General features: G+C 40.8%; 1 protein-coding gene across 1 annotated transcript in view; it reads left to right on the forward strand.

Annotated features, from left to right (window-relative positions):
• The window catches only part of LOC120547023 (exostosin-1), a 334,390-nt gene extending 308,403 nt beyond the window's left edge, over positions 1 to 25,987 (forward strand). The window contains exons 9-12 of the mRNA XM_039782373.1: positions 4,689 to 4,778; positions 13,629 to 13,789; positions 16,156 to 16,327; positions 25,069 to 25,987. Coding sequence (XP_039638307.1) covers positions 4,689 to 4,778; positions 13,629 to 13,789; positions 16,156 to 16,327; positions 25,069 to 25,254 — 609 coding nt within the window. The 3' untranslated portion in view covers positions 25,255 to 25,987. The remainder of the gene's footprint in view (positions 1 to 4,688; positions 4,779 to 13,628; positions 13,790 to 16,155; positions 16,328 to 25,068) is intronic.
• Positions 25,988 to 26,407: the final 420 nt, after the last annotated feature.

Raw genomic sequence — 26,407 nt, forward strand, 5'->3', positions numbered from 1 at the left:
CAGATGAGCAGTTTTCTGTTTGACCATTTTTGATGTTCTTGTCAGAGTGGAAAAGCATCTAATGCATCGGTTAGTCCATCATGGGACACAACTGTATAACTCTATTGAACCCAGAGTCAAAAGTTGTACTGGCTTGGCACAGCAGGTAGAGCAGTTTGTCCACTAATTACAGGGTTGGAGGTTCAATCCCCACCTCCTCCTGTCCTACTCCACACGTCAAAGTGGTGAACCCAAAAGACGTGTTTGCTCATGCTCAGTCACGGGAAGCAGGAGTATATATCCTGTCAGAAAGATTGATGATGAGTGCAGCACAGAGCACTCTATGTCCAGTTAACCTTTTACGGAGCTTTATGAAGAGCTATATGCACAAATCTGTGTTAAAAACCTAAATACAGTTTCTGTGTGCGTGCGTGCGTGCGTGCGTGCGTGCGTGCGTGCGTGCGTGCGTGCGTGCGTGCGTGCGTGCGTCTGTGTGTGTGTGTGTGTGTGTGTGTGTGTGAATGACAGACAAATTCCTTGCAATATCAATGCAGCCATTTAAACAATCTGAGTTTATAACTTTAGCATTTGGCCTATTAGTACTAAACAAAGTAATGATGGAAATGTCACTAATTTTGCTTATTGTTTAAATTGCCTTTCAGTTTGTGTTGATTTCAGCGGCCCCTTTGGACAAAAGCGGTAGTGTTTTTACCACACCTGCTGTTGTAAAGGTCTAGGAGTTAGTGTTACCGGGAGGTCATATATTTGCGTTGAATGTTTTGCTTGGACAGAAAATCATTCATTTACAATAAGAGAATAAGTTACAGATGCATCGTTGCATTTCAAGTGTTGCATACGGTAACTTAGCCTACTTTGGATGTATCGTAAGCTAGGCAGGTATCACTGTCACTGTGTCACGAGCCAAAGCATTAAGAGATTGTTGTAGCAACCAACGTAATAAAAACTTAGATTAATATAGAGCATTTCATGAAACCCAAGGATGCTTTACACTGGTACAGTGGGACAAGGCAAGAGAAAATAGTAGGTCTACATGACAATGACAAATAACTTACCTGAGGGCTAATTTGGGGATGTTTTTGAATCATTTACAATCCCGTAATTGTCTCAATCTGTTGAAAGTTTCGCCTGTTGTCTTTCACTTTCCCTTTTAGCTTTTAGTTGTTCTTTGTTTAATTTCCTTCTTTTCTGTGATGGTCCTTCACCAGTATCAGCCATAACTACAGCATATCATTTCTAAAATAAAATAAAAATACAATTAGGCGTATATAAAGAAATCTCCTGCTACCCTTTACCTGGCTGGATACAATAACAGAGGCTTTTCCTGTGTTACAAAGAAATCTGTGACCCATAGAATGTGTGTTCTGTAGCGCCGTCTACCTGCCGCAAATCATTTTGTGACTTTGCGGCAAAAATCGGACCCAGGCAGAGGCATTAATAACAACTATATAAAAATAGCGTTAGTTCACTGTTAGTCTTGTTTGCTGTTGCAGGTCATTTATGATCATCAGATGGAACATTACACAGTTTCAGAAACATTTAAAAGTTAAATATAGTCACTTTAACGTATTGGACAAATTAGAATCTTGACCCGATGATGGCAGGGGATCACCAAAGTTATTACAATTCATCCTGGGGAGAACCGTGAACGTCCGTGCCAAATTCTATTGAGATATTTCATTAAAATGGTGAAAGCGGTGGCACTAAAGGAAAAGTCAGGAGATCACCAAAGTCATTAGGATTCATCCTCTGGGCACCATGATGATGTAAATCTGTAATCTTTGTCCTCGTCAGCTAATTAAGATTTTGACTGTTTTGTCAACTTCTATTTCCAAGGTCCAGAATGACTCGACAATCTCAATTTTTAGGTCAACATGGATGAGAAGTTTTGGACTGAGATTAGGTTTAATCCAGGTTTAAAGCAAGTTGACCTGAGGGATGCTTGGACGTGTAGTGAGGTTATAATGTAAACTGGTCCATGACAATGTGTGTGCATTGTGCATTATGTTTCTTCTTACTCATGCAAGTCTTTGATCTCAAGAATTTATTACATTCAGACCATTAGTCCAGGATGAATGCAGTTGATTATCAGGCAAGTGGCTAATTTACTTCAGACAATTACACTGTGTTGGTGGTTTTCACAAGAAAGCTAAGAGACGGTTACACTACTATGAACACCATCCTGACTGAACTGATTACCTGCCTGCTGATTATAGGGCATCCATCCAAAGAAAATATTTTTTCTGGCAAGCGTTTTCACTTTAAGCAGTGATTTAAAGCAGTTTTTTTATGTGGCACTCTCACATAATTTAGGGGATTTGTGTTGATGTTACGCTTCATTTCTCAATGAATTTGTTCAGTCAGCATCCATCGGCTCATTAAGCTGAGATGGAAGTAGACATTAAACATGCAGATAATTGTGGTCTTACTTGGCAAAATAAGCCTCTTAATATTACCTCTGGGCGACAGTAGTTAACATGGAGGTCCATTTCAATTACTTAAAACCTTAGTTGACCAAGATAAAAGCAGAGAGAAAATATATAATTACATTTACAGAAGTTTTTACTCCAACCTTAGGCAGAGATAATTATAATGCTTGGGTGACAGGTGAAGCAAAGGAGCCAACGCATTGAAGATTTCATAAACTGAGCTACCATGTAAAGAAAAATATATAATCTTAAGTTAACACTGAAGTGCATAATGTACTGCAGGTTGTGTGGTTTAGCTGACCTTCCAGGTTTAACTTAGCAATACTGGAGAACTGACCATGAAAGATTAAGCTTGTCTGGCCTCCATTTGTGCCTCTCATGTTTAATCACGGTCTTACATTAACATTGTTGACTTTTACACTGACAGTTCTGTTTTAACCCTCTGAGCATGAAAGACGCACTCAAAAAGCGGTATAAAAAAATTAATTTCAGACATTTATTTACTATTTTAATCAGACATAACCTAAGACTTTGGTAAACTAATTTCAACCACCGAAACATTTCATACAACACATCATAAGTTAAGGTTTGTATTTTAAAAGAGATTTGAGAACTTTCAAAAAGCCAACATTAATGTTTCAGCTTTAGAGCCAAATTATCTCTTCAGACATTGCTCTAGAAAAAGTGTGGGCATCACTATACGGAAAGCTGAGTTTGTTCTGAACATTTTGATATGAAATACATGGGGATCCGTTATATGCAAATACCCTAAAAAGGTAAATTTGAGAAGATATGTAAAAATGCCCTTAGACCCTTAGGGTTAATGACAGGAAATTATCCAGGTGACATTCAGCAGGTTGTATAGTAAAAAGTCCAAAACCAACCCTAAGGTTTTTAGTGAATACGTATTTTCACCCGCTTATCAAGCAGCATCTCCTGGACGCAAAGATAGCCCCCAGAAATAATAGCCGCTGTACATTTACTGTCCTTATTTGATTACATAAATACATACATTTATATTTTTAGGCTCCACCCACTGAAATTTGACCTCTCAAACCATTGCTCATCAATTGGACTAAAGGTACGCTCACATTACCCTTGTGTTCAACTAGGCTGCCCCAGATACAGCCCAGAGAAAAGACATGATGACATGTTTCCAATATAGTTCAATAAATAAACAATGATCAGAGTCATCACAAACTTTAAACAGCATATGAGAGCGATGCTGCAGTTTGTAAGCTGGTGGTGTGATAATGGGTCCGCCGATGATGAAACATTTGAAACCACAGTTGAACTTTTTTCCCCCCAATAAGTCAAGATCTGTGTCTTTTTTCCTTTTATACTCAACACTTCAATAATTCTCACTTTAATTACAAGTCAATAGCAGCAGCAGCAGCAGCAGCTCCTGTTAGGCCAATGGATCAAGGTCTACTATACTTTCTGTTAGGCTGTGAATTGATAAAGGCTCACACGAAACCTATAAAGTCAGCTCATTGATCGATAGAAACACAGCAGGGTGTAAGACAAATACATTTTCTTATTGGCTGTTTATTTTGCCTTGATTTTTCATACCTCTATACCAATTGTATAACTTTAAAATGCTTATAAACATATTTCCTGACCTAGAAAATAATAGATATTAGGTTCAAATCCGGCCAGACCTGCAATCTCTCTCCCACTTGTTTCTTGTCATAACTCCTCTATTGCTATCGAATAAATGCATAAAATACCCCAAACATTTTTTTAAGACATCATTAATATGATCCTAAACACCTCAACAAGTACTGGCTACAGGTCAGTTATATTAACATTAGTGGTTATTGCCACATAGTCTCACTTTGCCAGACCGTCCTCCACAGCGCTGTGGAGGAGGGTCTGGCTAGTCCACACAGCACTCCGGAATGAGGGAAAAACTTATTGGCATTTCTTTAAACCAATCACAATCGTCATGGGCAAGCAGACTAAGCACCTGACAAAGCCACGGTGTCGCTCCAAAATAGCCTCGGGAAGGAACTTGTTTTGGTGGAACATAAATCCACCGGAGTTTAGAATTCCAACATAAAGAAAGCGGCAGGTAATGGACATCCAGGCGAAAAGAGCGTGATCCAGCGCAATTTCCGGCGGCACCGGAGCAATTTCAGAAATGGAACATCGTGGATATACAGTAGACTAATTGCCACATGACCTCACAAAAATGTAATTTGTGTTGCATATCAATAAACTACTGTTAATAATGTCAGATTTCTCTTTCTGTGTCTCCAGACGATGAGCAGTCGTTTTTCCCCCCATGACGTCATCCTCACTGATGCCGTTCTCAGTCTGGATGAAGACTCGGTTCTCTCAACAAACGAGGTGAGTCGCTGGTGAATTATCAACCAATTAGCACAACGTTGGCGCTTTATGGACTGGTGAACTGAGACACTGATGCTTTATCAACAAAATGAGGTGAGACGGCCACATTCCCAAGACACCAGGCCTCCAAAACACCATTATCAGACATCAGGATTAGAATGTCAATTACTGAATTACTAACCAAACAGCAGTAAGTAAAGAAACTAATTCACCATGGCTGCCTGCCTAAAACCAGACTGAATAACTTAACTGAAATGCATCTGTCAAGCTTTCTGTTCATGCACAGAAAATGTGCAGTTTAAATGCTAATTGCGGCAGAATACCACTGGATATTCATAGTCAGCTTTTTGGATGAATGAAATGCCAGCTGTTGTTGGCACATTTAATCTGATGTAGCTAGCTTGCTAACTCAGCTAAAGTTAGCACCGTGAGTTGGTTAAGAAACACTGTTTCCAGCTTACTTTTTAAGGTTTTTAGCTGACATGTTTTAAATTGAGTCTTTATCACTAAATATTTAGCATCATGCTAAGAAGGTGTATGTCCTAAACAAAAAGCCAACCCGATTATTATAAGTATGGTATTTCATTCTGAAAATAACCTTTTTGGCTGGTTAGCTCACAAATTTCATACATATTCACTTTTAATGTCGCAAGAAAAAAGACATTTAGAATAAGTCTAACCGATGTTTTTAGGTGGGCAAAAAAACAATCTCTAATGGTGTTCCCTGGGGTTGCTGGAGTGTGCACTTTCCAAAGCAGTACCTGAGTAACATCTGGTAAGACATGTTGAACTAACTTTGCGGAGTGTGGCAATTTGGCACAAACAGAAATATACATTTGTAGAGGTTTTTCATAACTTTGCAAACAACTGATTGCACGTCAAGGTCAAAAGCCGCTGGAAATGTTTTTATAACCAGCTCCAGTCTGCATGGTTTTATGTCAGCCAGTGGCAAAAGGTGGTGATGTCTTAACACAGTATTGATCCTCTCTGAAATGAGGCAGTCAGTCCACGCACAGTCATGAATACCGTTCATTACAAATGAATTGCCAAACATTGCAACGACCACTGAACTAGAGGAGGGAAATGTGCTTTGCCTTTAAAGGGCGATTGAAAATGCAGCAGATTAGCAAAGCAACAAAGTTCGACAGGAACTTTTAAAATACAAACAAAAGAGTTCTGATTACAGACTTCAATATCATGGAGGCTCAGGGAATTACCACGTCGCTCGTCTTAATTAAATTAGGTGCGATGTGTGGTGTTGGATAGGTACTGTTAAGATGGTGTTCTTTTAATTGAACTTAACCCAAAGAAACGGAAAGGAGAGAGAAGTGAGGTTTTGTCTAAATATATAACATGTATTTATAATCTTATATTTTGCTGTAAAAAACTTCAATAAAGCTCTTTAAAAAAAAGAGAGAGAGAGAGAAGTGAGAAAGGCAAAGAGGAAAGGGTACAGCGGAGTAATAAGGAGAGGGTAGAAAAGTGAAAGAAAAGAAGAGATGGGAAAGCAGCAAAAAAGGGAAAAGCAAACTAGGAAAGGGAAGGGAAAGAGGAGAGAAGTGAGCAGGAGAAAAGACTAGAGGAAGGAATTAAGGAAAAGGAGAGTAGAAAAGTGCATTGAAGAGGGTATAATGAAAAACAAAGTGCTTTCACGGAGTCAGGAGTTTTACGAGAGCCATTGCCTTTGTATTATTACACTGTCAAAACACAGAGCACCTCTTTGATTAGACTCTCACTCGTTACTTAAGAGAGAGGATAGGAAACACCTCAGTGGATTGTTACACTGACACTTGTTTTAGAACAAATTAGAAACCAGTGTCTAAAGCAATGTCAAGAGTGGAAATTATGTTTCAATTCCCCCTTTTTTAATCAAGACTTTGACATATTAGCAGAGGTAGTGGTGTGCTTCTTTAGGCTCTCACACTTTAATGAAAAAGGCAGAGGTACACTAATTTACCAGGACGATACAAATTATGCATTTAAAGATAAAGGTAAATGCTGTATCCTTTTTTTGTCCATGAGGTCTCATATGTTCTGTATGTTTTTTCACTTTACTTGAAGGTATCTACATAAGAGTGTCATGACAGTGTCATGAACACATGACAGTGTTAAAATTACACTTTGTACAACCACAAGACTGAATCAAAGCTTGTCTTGGACCCAAAAAGAACTCATATAAACCCACTCACACTGTGTTCTGTTGATTATTAAAACACAGTTCTCAAATATGTGTTTGTCAAGACTCCACATCAACCTTTATTCAAACCAAAGACATCCATTTATCTGGAGGGACTCAGACAGGAACCGAAACCACTAGTGGTGTCAACAATAATCGATTCGGCCATGCATCGCAATGCGGGCATGCACGATTCAGCATCGATGCGGCAAAGTGCCATAATCGATTATGTCACTGTTTATTTTCTGGCCCTGAGTGGACAATAAAGTTGTGAAGTTTCAATTACTTCTGTATCAAAGATACACGAGAGTGATAATACACACATAGCAGCCAATAAAATCTGTTGTTCAATATCTGACTGGTTGTATTGCCTCATGACTAATGAAAAATTTGCCTTGTTGTGTGCAGTAGAATTTTGATGCATCGCAATGCATCGTAGAATCGAATTGAATCGAATCGTTACCTGGTGAATCGTAATCGAATCGAATTGTGAGGGTAGTGCCAATGCACACCCCTAGAAACCACGGCCGCTGCTGCGAGGACTGAGCCTCTGTATATGGGCGCACGCTCTACCAGGTGAGCTACCCAGAAACTGGGTTTTATTTTAATGAAAATCTTCAGGCTTGCAAGCTTGTAGGAGAAAACACAAGCAGCCCATGCTGACCAATCATACTTCTTGCTTCTCCTCGGTGGCTCCGTAGGCACTGTAACGTGACGTTTTATTTTTGAGGACGCACAACACACCGCAACCCTAAAACGCTTTGGAGATGATGGTCCAAAAAAAAAGTTTCAGCCTTTATTATAAGAGTATGGCAATCTCTGAGATGAATTTTTACATTAATGTTAGGGACTATGAAAACAGTGTTATCTGAGTGCATTTATTGTGTTGTTTTTATTTTTATTTTGCATGTCTTGTCTGTTTTGTCCTTTTGTGAAGGACTTACAATATGAGGGATGAGATTTATGTATGACATTTCTTCAAATTGTTTTTGCAAAATAAAAAAAATAGAAAAGGTTTCATATGTTTTAAACCTAAAAAGCAGTAAAATGATCAGGAACAGCTCATCTGTGATGCTAAATGAGTGCTTCTTCTTTGATAGGCATTACAAGTAGCAGCCTCGTTTCTCCCCAGCTTTTTTCAGCGAGTAAAAGATGCAATCCGTAATGGATTGTGAGGCCCAATGAGCCCAAGAGATCCAATATATCGTTAAACTCAGATGTTTCATTGACGGGAGCAAGTCAGTGTTCACCTTTTCTACGCTGGGGGGGATCCCAATTACACTTTATGGCATTACAATTTGTGGTACAGCAATACGAGCAACTTTGTACAACTACACTCTTATAGGTGCACGGCTTGTTTTATGAAACGAGAGGAAGAAGATGTCAGAGAGAGAGAGAGAGAGACAGAGAGGGGGGGGGGGACATAAAGAGGCAGTAGAGGGAATCTTTGCTGTGCTCAGTAACTCGTTCCTCTAATTGCCCTTTTAACATAGTGAGGGGATTTATTGAAAGAATATGAAATATGTCAAGTGAGTGAAAATGTGCAAGAGAGAACATTACACTTTTAATAGGACTTTTCCTATTATAATACCTCATTGGAAGAATGACTGTGCCAATTTCATAATTACATTGTTTCAGCTCATTAAATGTATGATTATTCCATGAAGAGAGATTAGAGAAGGGAATACGACTGAAAAAACCTGACAAAGCTTTTGTCTATCATTGGGCGGCCAAGCATGCTGCTGCGTTATTCCCTTTGGAAGACATTTTCAATATGGTGGATGTGGAAATAGTTCTTCAACAACACTGGCTGAATTGTTATCCTCTTTTCATTTAAAGGCCCATCTAGGATGGTGCAGAGTCTGGGCAAGTTTTAGCAATGCTGAAAGAAGTATTTCAGTCTAATGCTGACGTACACGGTTATAATATATTGCTCATTATTAAAAAAAAATGTCCTCTTCCTTAGGTGAGATTCCTTCTGTACCCCTAGGGGTTTTCTTAATCTCACCTGCACAATTATAATTTTTTCCGTTGCCTTGATTTTATTGTGCAAATAAATAAGTTAAAAATTTATAAAAAAAATGTAATTAAGTATTCAGATTCTTTGATTAAGTAAAATTACTTATACCACACTGTGGAAATAATCCTTACCTAAGTTAAAATATGTAAGTATTTTCAACAAAATGTACTTAAAGTATGAAAAGCAAAAGTACTACAGTATAGTGCAGTAAAATGTTTCCTGTCAGTGTTTTCCTATTCTATCTGATGTCTGTGCATTAATATTCCTGCTGTATTAATGTGTATGTTGCATTTTACTGCCGTAGACATAGGCGGACTGTAGGGGTGGTACGGTTCATGAAAAAACACCCGAACCGCTGGGAACATGCATTCAATATGCTAATTTTAGCTATATGCTGAAGTATATTCTGGAGTTTTAAAGATTAAAAGAAAAAATAACAAGAACCGTACAGAACCGAAAACCGTGACCCTAAAACCGTGATACGAACCGAACCGTGGGTTTTGTGAACCGTACCACCCCTAGCGGACTGGCAATCTGGCAGTTCTGGCGAATGCCAGAAGGGCCGAAGCGCTCTTGCGCCGCTGGAAAATAGAAAAAAATGCGGCAACACTGGCGTTTCACACTAGTTTGGCAAACATATGCAAGATTGTACAGCTACAGCCTGAAGCCGTCGGGCTTCTGCTTTTCAAAATAAAAGCTCACATGTGGTCTGCTATGTCTTCATACTTTGATGTTTTGGGTGTTTAAGTATGTAATAATATGTTTTAAATGTGCAAGCATTTCCATTCTATTCTAAGATGGTGCCATTGTAGTTTATTTGAACGTTTAATGAATTGCTCCAGTGTGTGTATTATTGAATTATGAAAGCCTGTACGTGCACCTTATGCTGCTGCTGCCATAATCTAACGTGAGCCTGGTTTTTGCAGTTATAAAGCAAATAACGTCCCCGTCTGAAATTGGGCCAGTAAGGGATGGAATTGCAGGGGCCAAATTTTTGTCCCAGTCTGCCCCTGGCTGTAGATATTGTGCTTATTTTAACTCCTTTATGTACTGCTGGGTAGTTTAATCTACAGCAATGCATCATATTTTATAAGATAGTCATATATTTGTAGCATCGCTGTCCTGTGAGAACCACGTATCTCTAAAAAGGGGTTTTAAATAGTTTATTTATCCTAAATAACTAATATTATAATCTGAAAAGTAACTAAATCATGGTATCGACCCCATTATTTTTTTAAAGCTTTTTTTAAGCCGAGTTATGGACACAACAGGCTGGTATTATTAAGACAAACCTTAAACCTTCAAAACACATAACCAAGGTTAGCAACAGTGTTTGGGAGATGTTACTGTAGATACTGTTAAGCCAAGGAAAACTTTGATGTACACTGCATGCACTTATAAAGGTGAATTAACCTTCACATTCAAGCAGATTTGACCTAATCCTCATCCTAACCCTATGCATGGCACACACAAAACTTTCCGTATTATTATCTTATTGTCAAGGGGTGAAAACTACTAGTACTAGACCAGGGTCTGTCACAGAATGAGCCATAAGCAATCAATAAAAGAAACTCTGGAAGAAGGTTTGACAGTATTCTGTTTGAATTTCTGTATAAATGTTGGAGAGCACTTTAAGAGCCGTCAAGGCTACCTAGTGAGAACAGCTATAATTCCAAATATTTTCCAAACTAAACACCTGCAGTAGCTGCTTGTGGCCTCAGTGTAGACCTTAAATCCCAGCTGGTTGTCCTGGATCACACTGAGACTGTTGGGAAGTTCATCAAAGCCACAGCACTCTAAACCTGCTGGATACAAGCTCAGTTTAAGAAGTCATTTCCCTCACTTTTATCACCCTGAAATCAGATGGAAGTTGACAGTGAAAGCGCGGCAGTGGCCTCGCTTCACATGGAGCAAAAATAAAAATAAAACAGATTGAAAACACAACTTCTAAAAAACACATTGGCAAACGACCACATACTGTGGGGAAGATAAGGGCTCTGTAATGTGATGTAGCTTCTTTTCATCTGATAACATAGGACATGTTAAACCCAAATGTCGGGAGAGATTTGTCACAGATCTATTGCTGGATTGACCCTCTGCTCCTCAGATCAATTCTGGCCTTGTAGAATCTATTAGTATGCATTACACACACAGACTCACACACACACACACACACACACACACATAGACTCTGTTCAACTTTCAGTCCCCGCTTGAATTCCTCAGTCGTATCAAGCCCGTTTCAAGCCGTAATTAAGACAGATTATGAGCGCAAAGAATCTGGGTTCTGTCAGTCTCTCAGTTGTAAACTAACACACACACACACACACACATATACACACACACACACATGCCATTTCACATTATGAAGAACCTTTTAATCTCTGAAGGCTAAATTATATTTGCATGATATCATTAATCCTTTCAGCACAGCTGTGAAAACATCTGACACATCTCACACACACACACACACACACACAATTCATGCACAAATCATCAGGGACTACACTGAAAATGGCAGCTCCAACCTTTCTCTCGGCTTAGCAGTGGCACTTTACCGTAATTGCTCACGCGACTCATGACAGAAGCCGCAAGGTATCGCTAAAGAACGTCCACTTTCAGTGCTCACCTCCCCGACGCCGTCTCCCTACCTCTACTATTCTGGTAATTAATTTTCTCCCCCGGCTCCTAAGGTGGTGTGTGTGTCTGTGTGTGTGTGTGTGTGTGTCTGTGTGTATTACCAAGTAGTTCATTAGGCTATGTGCTGATCCCCTTATTCTCTGGTGTGTCTGCCTGCACATCTCAGTGGTGTTGTTGAATTCCAAAGAGGCTCTTTCTCAGGTAGCTCAAGTTTCTTTAAGGACACCAGGTGCTCCAGACAACTCTACATGAAATGTCTTCTTTATTGGGGAAGAAGGGCGCCTGACTGGGATACGGAGCGGGGCAGACCAATGGATTGGATAAAGAATATGCAGCTCCTGAGGCGATGAGCACCCTCTCGGCACATTAGTGTATTAGAGAATCGTACACTTGTGAAGCATTTAAATGCCTTTCTAGTTGCTCAGTGATGGTCCTGAAGGTGTGTTCATACAAACTGCAAAGGGAATTGTAGAAGCAGCATGTTTGCCTATAAACAGTAGTTGATATAAGTGGGGATGCCTTCCCCCTTGTTAGCAAAATGACCAAAATGCATGACCCTTGTTAACCTGCCATCCCCCCTCACCATCCTCTAGCAACAGAGAGAGTGCGGGGGCAGAGGGGTTGTGTATTTTAGTATGTTAGTCTAGTCTGCCAGACTCATTGATCCTTAATCTGAGTTTTTGCAAGTTAGAATCTATGGCCCCGACCATGACTCTGAAATAGCAGCAGCCTAACTGTGCTGTGCACTGATAAATCCATGGCGCTGTCCGTAGTGCTGAAGTAACAGATTTGTTATTACAACTTTTTCTCTGATTACCGCCCTTCCATCAGTTTTGTCTTGGATGGTATTATAAAATACAGAACCAAAAGAGTCCTTCATTCAGCAGTTGGCTAGTCGCAGGTGAACGAAACGAACAGGGCCTTCCCCCCCTCTTAAAAATTAACAAATCACCTATTGCGTATAATCATGTCTATGACAATCGTGCGGACTGAGACGAGATTACGGGGCCAGACTTAGTTTGACTACTCAGGCCTACTCACACACGAACCCTTACATATATACAGATATGCAATCACCCCCCACACCCCAGTCCCTCGCCTTCACCGCTTTGTACCACCAGTCAGGCGGGCGGGTCTGTGACCAGCGCCGTAATGGCTGCAGGACCGGATGGCTGCTTGCCTGTGCTGGATTACCTCCACCCCAACACTCCCCTCCCCCATTGCAAGTCTTGTGTGCTCTTGTACTGGTTATGTGCTTATGTTGCTGAGGTGTTTTTTTCCTGTTCTCACACTGTACTCCTGTCAGGGGCATAATCTGGAGGTTGCCTTTTTCTCCTCCCCTCTCCTCATGTCATGCTGTATTTTTTTCCTTAATACCCTGTCTTCCTGTCCTGTCTACCCCATTGTCATATTGTATGTTTGTATATGTATGGTCAGGTTGATGGCTAATTTCGCTGGTACTTGTGACTATGTGACAATAAAGGGCTACTACTAAAGTCAAGGAAAATGCTCAAGGATCTGCTCTAGGTGGCGCAAATGGAGGAATTGGAAATTGGCGATCATTGTGAAGCTTTATGACTGCTGAATCTGTTGTGATACAGACAGATGTGATTTGATGGGAAACTTTTCAGGTGGGAGGGAAGCTGCTCACAATGCTGAAATGCCATTTAAAATGCTATTTGTCCAGTTCTGAAGAGGCAGAATGGGTGTTGTTTGGATGACGGCCTTGCAGACTAAATGCCATAGCTATTCTGAATAAGTTGTTTATACCTGTATGTGGTTATCTCCTCCACAAGCTGTTTAAATTCTGAAAGCTGTTTAACCTTTTAACATTACTGTGTGCTTTTCCTTTCTCGTCACCTTTCCTCTTCCTCTTACCATATCTTCTCCTTCTTTTTTCCAAATTTTTTCCCCTTGCCTTTATTTTCTCCCACTATATCATCCTTTTTCATTTCCATTGGCCTCCTCTTCTTTTCTCTACTCTGTTGTCTTTCCTTACTTTCTGCTTCCACAGGTGGATTTTGCCTTTCTTGTATGGCAAAGCTTTCCAGAGCGTATCGTTGGTTATCCAGCAAGGAGTCACTACTGGGATAGTTCCAGATCCCGATGGGGCTACACGTCCAAATGGACCAATGACTACTCCATGGTCCTTACAGGGGCAGCTTTCTACCACAGGTACAAAAACCACACAATCTCCTGCTGATCAGCGAAGCTTTGCAGTTGCTTTTAATATTTACACATTATTAATTTAAATGATTAACAATAAACATTAGGTAAGACTTCTTTTGGATGCAGTGAACTCAGGTCAACTTAACAAAATGCATGAATAGTGATTACATGCATGGTGCGATTTGTGAAAAAAATCTTGCAAAATCTTGCAAAACATGCAAGAATTAAATCCCCCTTTCAACACCATGGATATAGTGTCCCTCGGCCAGGCATGCCAAAACACTTATTTATGAACTTCAATATTCAATGGAAAAATTTAAAATGAAATAGCACAACGTGGTGTCAATATAAAACACAGCGCTTCCAAGCCGGAGAGCGGAGTTCACTTCCCGGCGAAAACAAACGACTTATACCAAGGAAACACTTGTTCGTTCCTCGGGAGTGTGTGAATCCAAACCGTGATATTTTTCCTAAACTTAACTAGTCGTTTTGGTGCCTAAACTCAACTGTCGTTACCGCCGCATGACGCTCACTTTTCTCAGCAAAATTCAACTACCACGTTGAACGAACCATGAAAGGGAGCGTCAACTGTTGCTCGGATTTATCGTTCTATAGCACTACAGACTGTTCAAGTTGCAGCGCTTGACTTAGTTTAAAATACTTCTATTGATAATATGGTCGATTGGTGAAGTAGCATTGATCACTTTGAGGGGAAGATACATGTTGTCCCCACCGGGGATAAAAAATAATTCAGCAGAGGCAGGGATATATAGACCAGAAAGGGGGAAATCCCAGAGGCATGTAAAGCATCATAACGATGATGTAATTTAAGAAAGCTTTGGATCTGAAATATGATCATAATGTGTCCAACACTATTGTGAATTTGCCTTGGAGTGCAGTTGTTCTGCGTCACCTGTCAGGTTGATCTATCCCTACTTCACAAAAATGCTTCTCCACAAGATATAAAGCACATTAAAAGTAGTCTCTCACCAGTCACATTTTTATTTTTTATTTTAGTTGAGTAATAGAAAAGGGAAATGGGATGATACAATCTTTCTCCACCTCTCATAAAATGATTGTCAACAACACAACGCCGGGACTGAAATAAACAAAGGTTTAAGTATGAAGCAGAGCGGTAAATCAAACGGAGAAGAGCGTTGCTCTCCGAACGGATTTTGAAGCATCTTGTCATGCAGATAAACAGCTCTCTCATTGTTCTATTGTTAGGACGCTCACTGCAACTCTTTAGTCCTTTTGTTTTTTTTTTATTTCAAATGCCAAGGCAATTCAGAAAAAAATGAGTCAAAGAGTGAAAAGGATGAAAGTGTGTGTGTGTGTGTGTGTGTGTGTGTGTGTGTGTGTGTGTGTTTGTGTGTGTGTGTGTGTGTGTGTGTGTGTGTGTGTGTGTGTGTGTGTGTGTGTTGTGTGTTGGTGGCGACAGCAGACCTTGGCAGGGAGGTGGAGAGTCGACAATGACTACGTTTACATGCAGCCAATAACCCGTTCAAAACCGGAATATTAGCAATAACCCGGTCGCGCACGGCCATGTAAACACCTGCAAAAACCCGAATATGCTCATATTCCGGTTTTTAAAAACCAGAATATGCTACCTGGGTTACCCCTTTTCTAACCCGAAATTTTGGTCATGTAAACGCGTATCGGCATATCTCCATCAAAAGGAACATTGATTTGTGTTCTGCGCATGTTCTATTCGCAAGGAATCTTGGTCTTTTGAGTAGAGGAACTTCTTGTATGCGCCAGAAAACATAGTTATAATAATAATTATATACTATAATAATATAGTTATATATATGTCAATGCAAAAAAACCTGCGCGCAGTATACCGGAAGTAAACAAGAAGTAGAGGTAAACATGGCGAGACGCAGCACAGCACCACATTTTTGGAGCGAGGAGGAAACCAATTTCTTCATTAGTGCGGTGAAAACCATTAATATAATGTCTTTTGTTGACGGCAGAAAGTACCAAGATAGTGAGATTTATAAGAAGGTGACCGAAAAGTTATTGCGTCTTAAGGTTGTCCGTAGGCTACGTCCAGACGCTAACCGTGCGTCGCCGTTTACGTCGGGATATTGCCAATTGATTACAAATGCCATGTATAGGCTACAGGAGTAACTCTCTCTGCTCACGCATGTAAACGGGTTATTCCGAATGTTTCAGAAACCCGAATAGTGACCTTAACCCGACCATAACCCGAAAATTGACAGCTTGTAAACGTAGTCAGTGATCTACTGCTCCCGTGCTGATGAGAGTGCAACACAGCAACCATACTGGACAGATTAGAATAGAAGTGCAGCTTTTAATGAAAGAAATAAATACACAAATAACTTCATCCTTGTTTTTTTGTACGTCAGATACTACCACTACCTGTTCACCCACTACGTCCCTGCCAGCCTGCTGACCATGGTGGACCACATGGCTAATTGTGAAGACATCCTGATGAACTTCCTGGTGTCGGCCGTTACCAAGCAGCCGCCAATCAAAGTCACACAGAAGAAACAGTACAAGGAAACCATGATGAGCCAGGTAGAGCTTTCATTTGCACTTGGTCGTCCTATTTGTCAAGATTGGTGACTGTAGCCACAATGCATTTTGATTTATTTATTTTTAAATGAGTTGTGGTTAGACATCAGTGTTATGAGCTAACCAACAAACCCTATGTTTAATAAAAAGAAAAATATCATGGGTAGAACATGAACTCCTCAGATCCTCTTATAGTGTTTGTCGTGATCATGTTTTTATAATTGTATCTTTCCCCTTTTACCACTCAGTGCCACTCTGGGACTGCTAGTTATATGTAATAAATGCATAATTATGAACATGTACTATCTGTATTGATAGATTAGACTCTTGTCTTCTAGGTTATTGGGGTGGTTTACAAAAAGAATGCCATGTAGGCAATTATCCAGGTACAAGGCACAGTTACAAGGCATACATCAATCTTAAATATGTGCTGTGTCATAGCAGTCTGGCAGTCCAACAGTATGATCGATCCATGAAAATGTACATACTGATTACATTTAATTAAGTTGTGGCCATCAAAAATTTTCTTTTTTAATTCAAATTTAATTGCAGCAATTTCCCTACACCTACACAAGAAAGAAAGCAAAATAACTAAAAAAAAGATTATAATTGGTGATTACATTAAATGAATCTGTGCTGACACAAGAGTGTCTGCAATGTTCAAGGCCATGATACAACAAGTAGTTCCCAAGTTTCCATAAAAAACATAATCTAACCAACACTGTCTTTCTACACAAAACATTTGCAGAGCCGATTTCTTTAAATAGTTGGCGCCTGCACGTTCACCTCCATGTTTGCTTGCTGTGAGTCATCTTCTTTCTTGTCTTTTGCTTGTACATTTCTTGTTCATGTTTCTTGGCACATGGTCAGTGGAATAGTGCGAAACAGTCAGCAGCCATGTGTGTCATGTCAGCTGCATACAAACAAAATGGAGACTGGAGAGCACTGCTATTGGTCAAAAGGTCCACTGGGTACATTTAAGAGTGCTTGGCAGTGGTTTAAACATGTTTTAAAAAGACTTGACCTTTTTATATATAGTACATAGTAAATATTTCATTATATCTTTTAATTGAATAACGCTGAAAGATACACTTACACTTTAAAGTTATTAATGTATATAGTGTACAGCTTGTATAACAGTGTAAATGTGCAGTCCCCTCAAAATAACTCAACACACAGCCATCAATGTCTAAACCGCTATACATCCTGATAAAGTTCCCTTGGCCTTTGGAATTAAAATAGCCCCACATCATCACATAGCCTTCACCATATCTAGAGATTGGCATGGGGTACTTTCCATAAGATCATCTCTCAATGCGAATCAAACCAGCTATTAGGCTAACCGTCATGCCTTTATCAGGGAATTTAACATAGGGGTGTACTTACTTTAGTTGCCAGCGGTTTAGACATTGATGGCTGTGTGTTGAGTTATTTTGAGGGGACAGCACATTTACACTGTTATACAAGCTGTACACTTAATACTTTACATTGTAGCAAAGTGTAATTTCTTCAGCGTTGTCCCATTAAAAGATATAATGAAATATTTACTAAAATGTGAGGGGTGTACTCACTTTTGTGAGATACTGATATATATATATATATATATATAAAGAAGATAAAAATGGAATCACCTCCTTGTGTTGAATGAGTATAGAAGCTTCAGGCTACATGCAGCCCTGACCTTCTCTTTCAGATCCATATATGTGCATGTTGTGTGTGTGTGAAAATGTGTGTGTCTGTGCTTCTTGTGGCCAGCCCTATGTCAGCTTCTGATTGATGGCCTGACCACAGGCAGGACGATGACTCGGCAGTATGGACTCCGTGATTAATGTCTTAATTGTGAAGGCAGCACGGCAAACATATATTTACTCCCTTCTTCCCTCGCTCTCTCTTTCTTTCTTCCTTCCTTTTTGAGTATCCTAAGTTCCTGCCTCTCCCTCTCTCACCCCTGATTTGTGACTTTGCTTGAGGCAAAGTGGTGAAATATTTTAGGAAACTTTGACTGCCAGATTTCATGAAGCAACAGAAGTCATGACTGATATTTCTGGCAGATTTTTTTTTTTATCATTTATTTATTCATTTTTCATTCATGTTTCATTCAAGGTGCCAAACCATTTCTCTGAGTCGATGTTTTGTAGTTTCATTATTCTACCTGACCCTCAGCAGCCCCAGCTGCCACCTTCCTGCAGCACACAGGAGGAATCTGCTCCAACTCCACGACGACATGCCACAGCTTATCAAAGGATAAGCTTCTGCCCTCCACTGCCCCTTCTCCAACTCATCTCCCAGCAGCCACTTGGGGGCCCGCCCCTCCCTCCCTGCTGTCCATCTCAGATAACCAGCTGAGGACACAGAGCAGCAGGAGACGATAGCATCATGGAGTCGTCCAGCAGCTATGCAGGAAACTTCAAATGCTTCGAATACTGACGGGAAACAACGCACAACAATTGCATAGTTCCAATACCTGTAGTGAATAATCTAATATCTCAGTGACCTACCGGAGCTGGAACTTACTGGAAGTATTTGTGTTTGCCTTTTAACGGAGCTTTAACATCATCAAGCCCATCCAGACTGGGGGACAGGCTAATGAAGATGCAGATGGGTTCCCCTTAATGTTACAACGGAGAAAGGACTACACTCATTGGCCAATGTCTCACATGTACCAGTCAGGTTTTTACAAAGCTGGCATGCTCACATCTTCTTGAGTCCCATAGAAATATACTATAGGGTGATAACTGGTTTGTTGTACCAGGTTGAACAATTGCAGGTTGTAAACATCCCACCACGGACTATTTGTCCTACTGTTTCTAAAAGAGGAAGGTGAGATGAAAGAGCTGCAGTCCATGTGGACAACAACCAACAGCAAGAGTCTCTAAAATAAGAATACAATTTGCGATCAGCTACATCAACATTTTTGTCTCTGCAAAACTCCCAGGTAACATGTACCATGGCTGTACTGGCAGAGTGAATTACACAACCTGCTAGTTGCAGCCAAAAAATGGCAAAGCAGGCTGCACCTCCTAACAATGTGTTTTCTACCAGTTTGACTTCCTGTGTTGCTGTTTGCTGAAGTGTCAGCTACTACTTAGGAGATTCCCACAGAGTGAAACAGCTGGCCGGGTCGACCAGCTCCACAGAATGATGGACCTGGATCCTCTGGAGGAGCAGGTGGTGGAAACAGTCTGTGTTACTATGAGCTACACCTTCTGCTACATCATGACAGGCTGTCCATGTTAAGGAGTGGCTTCATCAGCATGGAGGCGCTCCTACTACCCTGAACCGTCAAATTCCCTGTCTTTGCTGGTCTGCAAGAGGGCCACCATCAGTGCACATGATGCTGAGGAATAAGTCAGCACGCCGCTATTCCTTGTTTGTTGATGAGATATAAGGCATCATATTCTGTGGGATGAGCTCAATCAAAAAAAGCTGTTTTAAGTTTGTTGCTACACTCAAAGTTATTCTTTCTAGGGAGACAAATAAAGCATTTGTATTCAGTCATTTAGACTTCTAACCTGGCAGCCAAGACCGTCCACAGAGAGGAAATGAAAGCCGGGCTCAAATACTTCATAGCACCGCTGGATGCTGCCCCCCCTCCTAGCTTGTAATGTATAAAAGTGTAAAGTCGAAATTGAAACTGCACCAAAAAAAACAACAGACAGCCTAAAGTAACCAAGTGTCACAGCAAATGCACAGAAGTCAGACAACCAGTGATTCCACCTCTACTCAGCAACACAAGGCCATTGGGGCTCTATCACTCTCTGACTGTAATGCTGTGCGAAATCTGGGTGTCATTTTTGATAAAATCTATGTGTTTTAACATGTGAAATCTGTGGTTCGTTCCTGTTTTTTCTATCTCAGGAACATTGCTAAGATTAGATCTGTGGTTTCTAAGAAAGAGATGGAGATGATTGTTCATGCTTTTATTTCCTCTCATTTGGATTATTGCAATGTACTGTACACTTGTTTAAACAAATCATCCATGGACAAATTGCAAGTTGTACAGAATGCAGCAGCAAGACTGTTGTCTAATACCAGCAGGAGATCACACATTACTCCTGTGCTTAAGACTCTTCACTGGCTACCGATTGGTTTTAGAGTGCATTTTAAAATTTGAACCATTACTTATAGAGCCTTGCATGGCCAAGCTCCCTCTTACATCCCGGATCTATTGCACGCACACACTTCTGGTCGTTCTCTGAGGTCTTCAATTCAACACCTTTTAACTGTTCCCAGAACACGTTTTAAAACAAGAGGTGATCGTGCATTTTCTGTGGTGGCTCCAAGGCTCTGGAACTCTCTCCCTTTAGCCATGAGAGCCTTGGACTCTGTTGAAACTTTTAGGAAACACCTAAAGACACATCTTTTTAAACAAGCATTTAGTTAGCAATATGGCTTTGTGTATTTTATTTGTTCCTTCTGTAAAGCACTTTGTGACCCTTCTTGTCTGTGAAAGGTGCTATATACAGTAAATAAAGTTTACTTACTTACTTACTTACACCTACACATAGCAATCCTTGTTCTTTTTGAGCTCATTGCAAATGGTAAAATGGTGAATGGATTATAGCACTTTTCAACCTGGATAGGACAAAGCACTTTGCAAAAGCCTCTCATTCACCCGCACACACTCGCATATCGATGGCCAGGGACGGGCGGTTAAAGGCATTTTGGGGTTCAGTGGTTCAGACAGGATGAGCCAAGGATCGAACCATCAACCCTACGATTAATGGACAAAGTAATAGTTCAATTCAATTCAATTTTATTTATAGTATCAAATCATAACAAAAGTTATCTCGAGACACTTTACAGATAGAGTAGGTCTAGACCACACTCCAATTTCCAAAACCCCAACAATTACAGTAATTCCATCAAGAGCAAGCATTAGCAGTGGCAAGGAAAAACTCCCTTTTAGGAAGAAACCTCGGCAGACCCAGACTCTTGGTAGGCGGTGTCTGACGGGCTGGTTGGGGGTGTGATGAACAGTGGCGATAATAGTCACATTAAAGGTCACAGTAACGTCGAAGGTTATCGTGGAAGTTCATGTCATAGCAGGGCACATCGTGTCATACTGAGTAGTGCTGTCCCCTATACCGGATCCAGACTACTCTGTGCATAGGAACATCACAGCAGGGCGCGTTTGCGATGGGCGTTTGCGCTGCAGAGCATTGGTGGATGCGGCGGATGCAGCAGGATGCAGCAGGATGCGGCCGGGATTTGCAGAGAATCACAGAGCATAGCTCTGCGAAGAAGAAACATAAGGACTCCGGGGAGTAAACTCCCCAGAGCTAGATTAGTAACAAGCAAATCTGGGACAGGATGCATACAGAAGTAACAAGTAGAGAAGAGAGAGCAGCTCAGTGTGTCATAGGAAGGAAACAGCATCCCCTGCAGTCTAGAATTGTAATAGCATAACTAACTACGAGGAGAAGCAGGTGGGCCGGGTTAGGTGGACGCTGCAACTCCTCACTCCCTAACTATAAGCTTTGTCAAAGAGGAGGGTTTTCAGTTTACTCTTAAATGTGGCGACGGTGTCTGCCCCTCGAACCCAGACTGGAAGCTGGTTCCACAGAAGCGGAGCCTGATAGCTGAAGGCCCTGGCCCCCAGTCTACTTCCAGAGACTCTAGGAACCACGAGTAGCCCCGCATTCCAGGAGCGCAGTGCCCTAGTGGGACAATAAGGTACTAAGAGCTCTTCTAGGTATGATGGTGCTTGACCATTTAGAGCTTTGTAAGTCAGGAGGAGGATTTTAAATTCGATCCTAGATTTCACAGGAAGCCAATGCAGAGAAGCTAATACAGGAGAAATATGATCTCTTCTCTTAGTTCTCGTCAGAACACGTGCTGCAGCATTCTGGATCAGCTGGAGAGTCTTAAGGGACTTATTTGGGCAACCTGATAATAAGGAATTGCAGTAATCTAGTCTAGAAGTAACGAATGCATGGACTAGTTTTTCAGCATCATTCTGAGACAGGATATTCCTAATTTTGGCAATGTTACGAAGATGGAAAAAGGCTATTCTTGAGGTTTGTTTTTAAATGGGGCGTTGAAGGATATATCCTGATTCAAAATAACTCCCAAATTTCTGACAGCAGTGCTGGAGGCCAGGGCAATACCATCCAGAGTAGCTATATCTTCGAACGGTTCGGCAGTGCGTTGGTCCTATCACAATAACTTCCGTTTTGTCTGAGTTTAACATCAGGAAGTTGTGGGTCATCCAGGATTTTATATCCTCAACACACGTTTGAAGTCTTGCTAACTGACCACTTTCATCTGGCTTAATTGACAGATATAATTGGGTATCGTCTGCGTAGCAGTGATAATTAATTGAGTGTTTCCTAATAATATGACCTAGAGGAAGCATATATAAGGAAAATAGAATTGGTCCAAGCACTGAGCCTTGAGGAACGCCATGGCTAACTTTGGCGTGCTTGGAGGGTTTATCGTTAATGTTAACAAATTGGGATCGCTCAGAGAAATAAGACTTAAACCAGCTTAGTGCAGTTCCTTTAATTCCGACTAAGTGTTCTAATCTCTGTAACAGGATTGTATGGTCAATAGTGTCAAATGCAGCACTAAGATCTAGTAAAACAAGAATGGAGACAAGTCCTTTGTCTGCAGCTGTTAGAAGGTCGTTAGTAATTTTCACCAGTGCCGTCTCTGTGCTATGTAGTAGTAATAGTAATAGTAAAAGTTTTTTTTTTACATGTTCGAGGTCAACTTTTGTGAACCTGCAATTGTATGCCATTGGTTGGTCCAAAATTGAGGAAGCTATTGTAGGGTAGGTAAGCTGGGTAGCCTACATCATTATGCACAAGTTGTGTTCAAATCAGAATTTGCGTACGTCGCCAAATTCATTTCCTTGTTTCTGATATGAAGACGAGACGTGCCTGACTCAAACATGTTCAGCGAAAGAGATTTTTTTTGTTCACTCTACAGTTGCTGAAAGCTGCTGCTGTTTCAATCCTTTCGGCTTCCTGCAGCGGACGGGGCTGCTTAAAAGTTCCACCCACGACTGACGCGCACACACACAAACACACACACATGGTGGATGCGGGAAAAACCGGAGATGAGATGACCTAAATTGAGGACGGCTCCCGCAAAATCAGGCATTTTGGGCTGCAAAAATCTCAAAAAAAGGCCGCGAAATCCTGGAGGGACTGGTTAAAACAAGACAGATAAGAAGAGGCATTGCAACAATGTTTACAAATATTGTAACGCTGGCTGCACAGATTATGCAGACTGCGACGATTGACTGACACACACACACACATTGTTAAAATCATACGCTGGACGCTTTATTAGTCTTTCTACATGGGTTTAGTTAATGATCGGGCTATAATAAGACCACGTCGGCTATGTAATCGCTAACAACCGGGACAATTTCATGGTGGTTGGTGTAAACCGGGATGTCTGGTCACCCTAAACTATTGTAGTTTATTAGCTGTGTTGCAGCATCCATTTGTATTTAATCTCTACGGAGTATAAAATGGGATAAAAAAAAGGGGGAATTGTTTTAAGACAGTTACAGTATTAGACAGGAGTCGATGGTACAAAAATGTCTTTTGAGTAAACTGTGAACTTATTCATCATCCATCAGCAACCAAGCTAACAGTCAGTTAGCCAGTGTTAGTTTGTTAGCTCGGACAGCTTTTTTCCCCACATCATTACTATACTGAATGAAATGACCTACAATCCAGCAAACGGGGGGCGGGGGGGGGACCTCTGCTAGCAGGGGCTGTTGCAAAATAGAGGAAACCGTTGTAGCTTATTAGCTGCTTTATCCACTTTTTTTAACTTCCTCTGTCGGATTATAACCTGCTCTACAAAGAAAAGGAATGGTTAGCTGACAGTTAGAGAGTTGAGTCAGGAGTCAAGGGTAATACGAATACAGTATGTCGTTTTTGAATAAACTGTTTGACCTTATTATTCCATCAGCGACCAAGCTTGCTAACTGTCAGCAAACTAATTACCATCTTTTTTTTAGCATCTTTTTTCCCCTCATCAGTAATTATTAAATGATATGATGTTTAGTCCTGTAAACAAAAGACTAGGGTGGATTTAACCTCCCAGTACACAGAAAATAGAAAGAAGCTTTAGTAGCTAGTATGTCCTGGTTGGCTAGTGTGTTAGCCATTAGCTCTCTTGCTGTAGATCACCAATTAACTCTGTGTGTAACTAATCACTACATCGCCAAGCTTCAAGAACCAACTATTTCAGTATTTTTGCTGATCCACTTCCTGGTGTGACCCGGGCTTCAGCATGTGTTTATGTATTCCTTATTTTTCTTTTTATTTAAAGATTATTTTTTGGGCTTTTCCGCCTTTAATTTTGACAGGACAGCTAGGTGAGAGAGAGGGGGAAAACATGCAGGAAATTGTGACAGGTCGGATTCAAACCCTGGAACTCTGCGTCAAGTAATAAGCCTCTCAGTACATGTGCACCTGCTCTACCCACTGAGCCAACCCGGCCACATGTATTCCTTATTTTTCATTTTTCATTTTTCAAACTTTACATTTTTACTGTAAGATTTCTTTCAAATGGGTTTTACATAATGTACTATTAAATAATAAAAAATAAAAAAATATTTCATTTCTGTTATTGCAGGTATTTGTGACACAGTCAGGATTATTGTCAGCATTCTCTTTTAAATTATTATTACATACATTATCAGCTGCTACAGAGCCGTGTTGATTGAGCCCTTACATTTATCTTCTCTGTGTTTTCCATCTCTGTTTCTCTAAACCAAGGGCTCCAAGTCGTCTCGGTGGGCCGACCCAGACCACTTTGCCCAGCGACAGACCTGCATGAACGCCTTCAGTCACTGGCTGGGTTTCATGCCCCTGGTGCACTCCCAGATGAGGCTGGACCCTGTGTTGTTCAGGGACCAGGTTTCCATCCTGAGGAAGAAATACAGGGACATTGAAAAACTGTGAATGCACAAGGATACACACCCAATCATTGTGTGAGATCCAGAGGCCGTGACAAGAATCCACACACTGAACGTGAACATTTGTGAGGCTATAAAGGAAAACTCACACATGGACACTGGACATAAAAATGATAAAACACTGAGGTACGCATAAGGCATTTAACTGCGTATTTCTATTTAAAAATAAAATGCGGGGGTTGATAACCGTTAGTGATACCCGCCATCTGTGACAAGATACATAAATATAAATGCATGGATACACATGCAACAAAGACCTGGACAAATTTAATACAGTCCTGACCACAGACATACATGTGTTGCATGGTTTGAACATGACAGCTGTACGAGGACCAGAAAAATGTGTTTGAATGAAAAAAAGAAAATCTAAGAGCAATGTTTATATGGAAGTTGGACTGTTGGCAGTTAAGGCGTATATAGAGTAATGTTGGACAAAAGATAAAGATATTTATGGATTATAGATTGTATTCATAAAGTCAAAGGACACACTCTGGGGTATGTACAGTAAAGACACATTGTGGACAAAAGAGACAAACTAGCTTCTGGGTCAGGCCACGTGCTACCCCAAAACACCCAGAGACAATGGCAACATGCCTCTTGTATACTATTGTAGATTTTCAGCAGCAGTTCCTGTCTGTATGAAGCAAATAAAAAATAAAATAAAGAGATGTTATGAGACAAGAGGCCAGGTCTCAACAGCATTTACTTGATTCCTTCCATACTTTGCTTGGTATCATTTATTTATTTTTAACAAAATTGGGATGAACAACACACAGCACCGCAACAGAGTCGGGTATGGTTGCAGCCTGAAGCCCAGGCATGAGACGGGAGGCATGAGACGGGATGGCATGAGACGGGAGGTCTCCAGGCTGCAGCCATGCACTCTCGCAGCAACACAATCCCTTTTTTTACTTTTGAGTCTGACCTTCTCACATTTTCTGGGGTAACTAGACCACCAGCTACGCTGACCTGACGGAGCTCCACGAGCGGCACTTCGCGGTGCTCTGTACCCAGCGCACAGTCACCTTTTCTGGGGTAACTGAACCACCAACTACCGCTTACCTGGAGCAACACGACCAGCAGCTCGCGATGAAATGTGAAAAGTGTCTGCATTCCCTGTACAGCCTGGAACACTGCAT

This window comes from Perca fluviatilis, chromosome 18, assembly GCF_010015445.1.
Source record: "Perca fluviatilis chromosome 18, GENO_Pfluv_1.0, whole genome shotgun sequence".
NCBI lineage: Eukaryota > Metazoa > Chordata > Actinopteri > Perciformes > Percidae > Perca > Perca fluviatilis.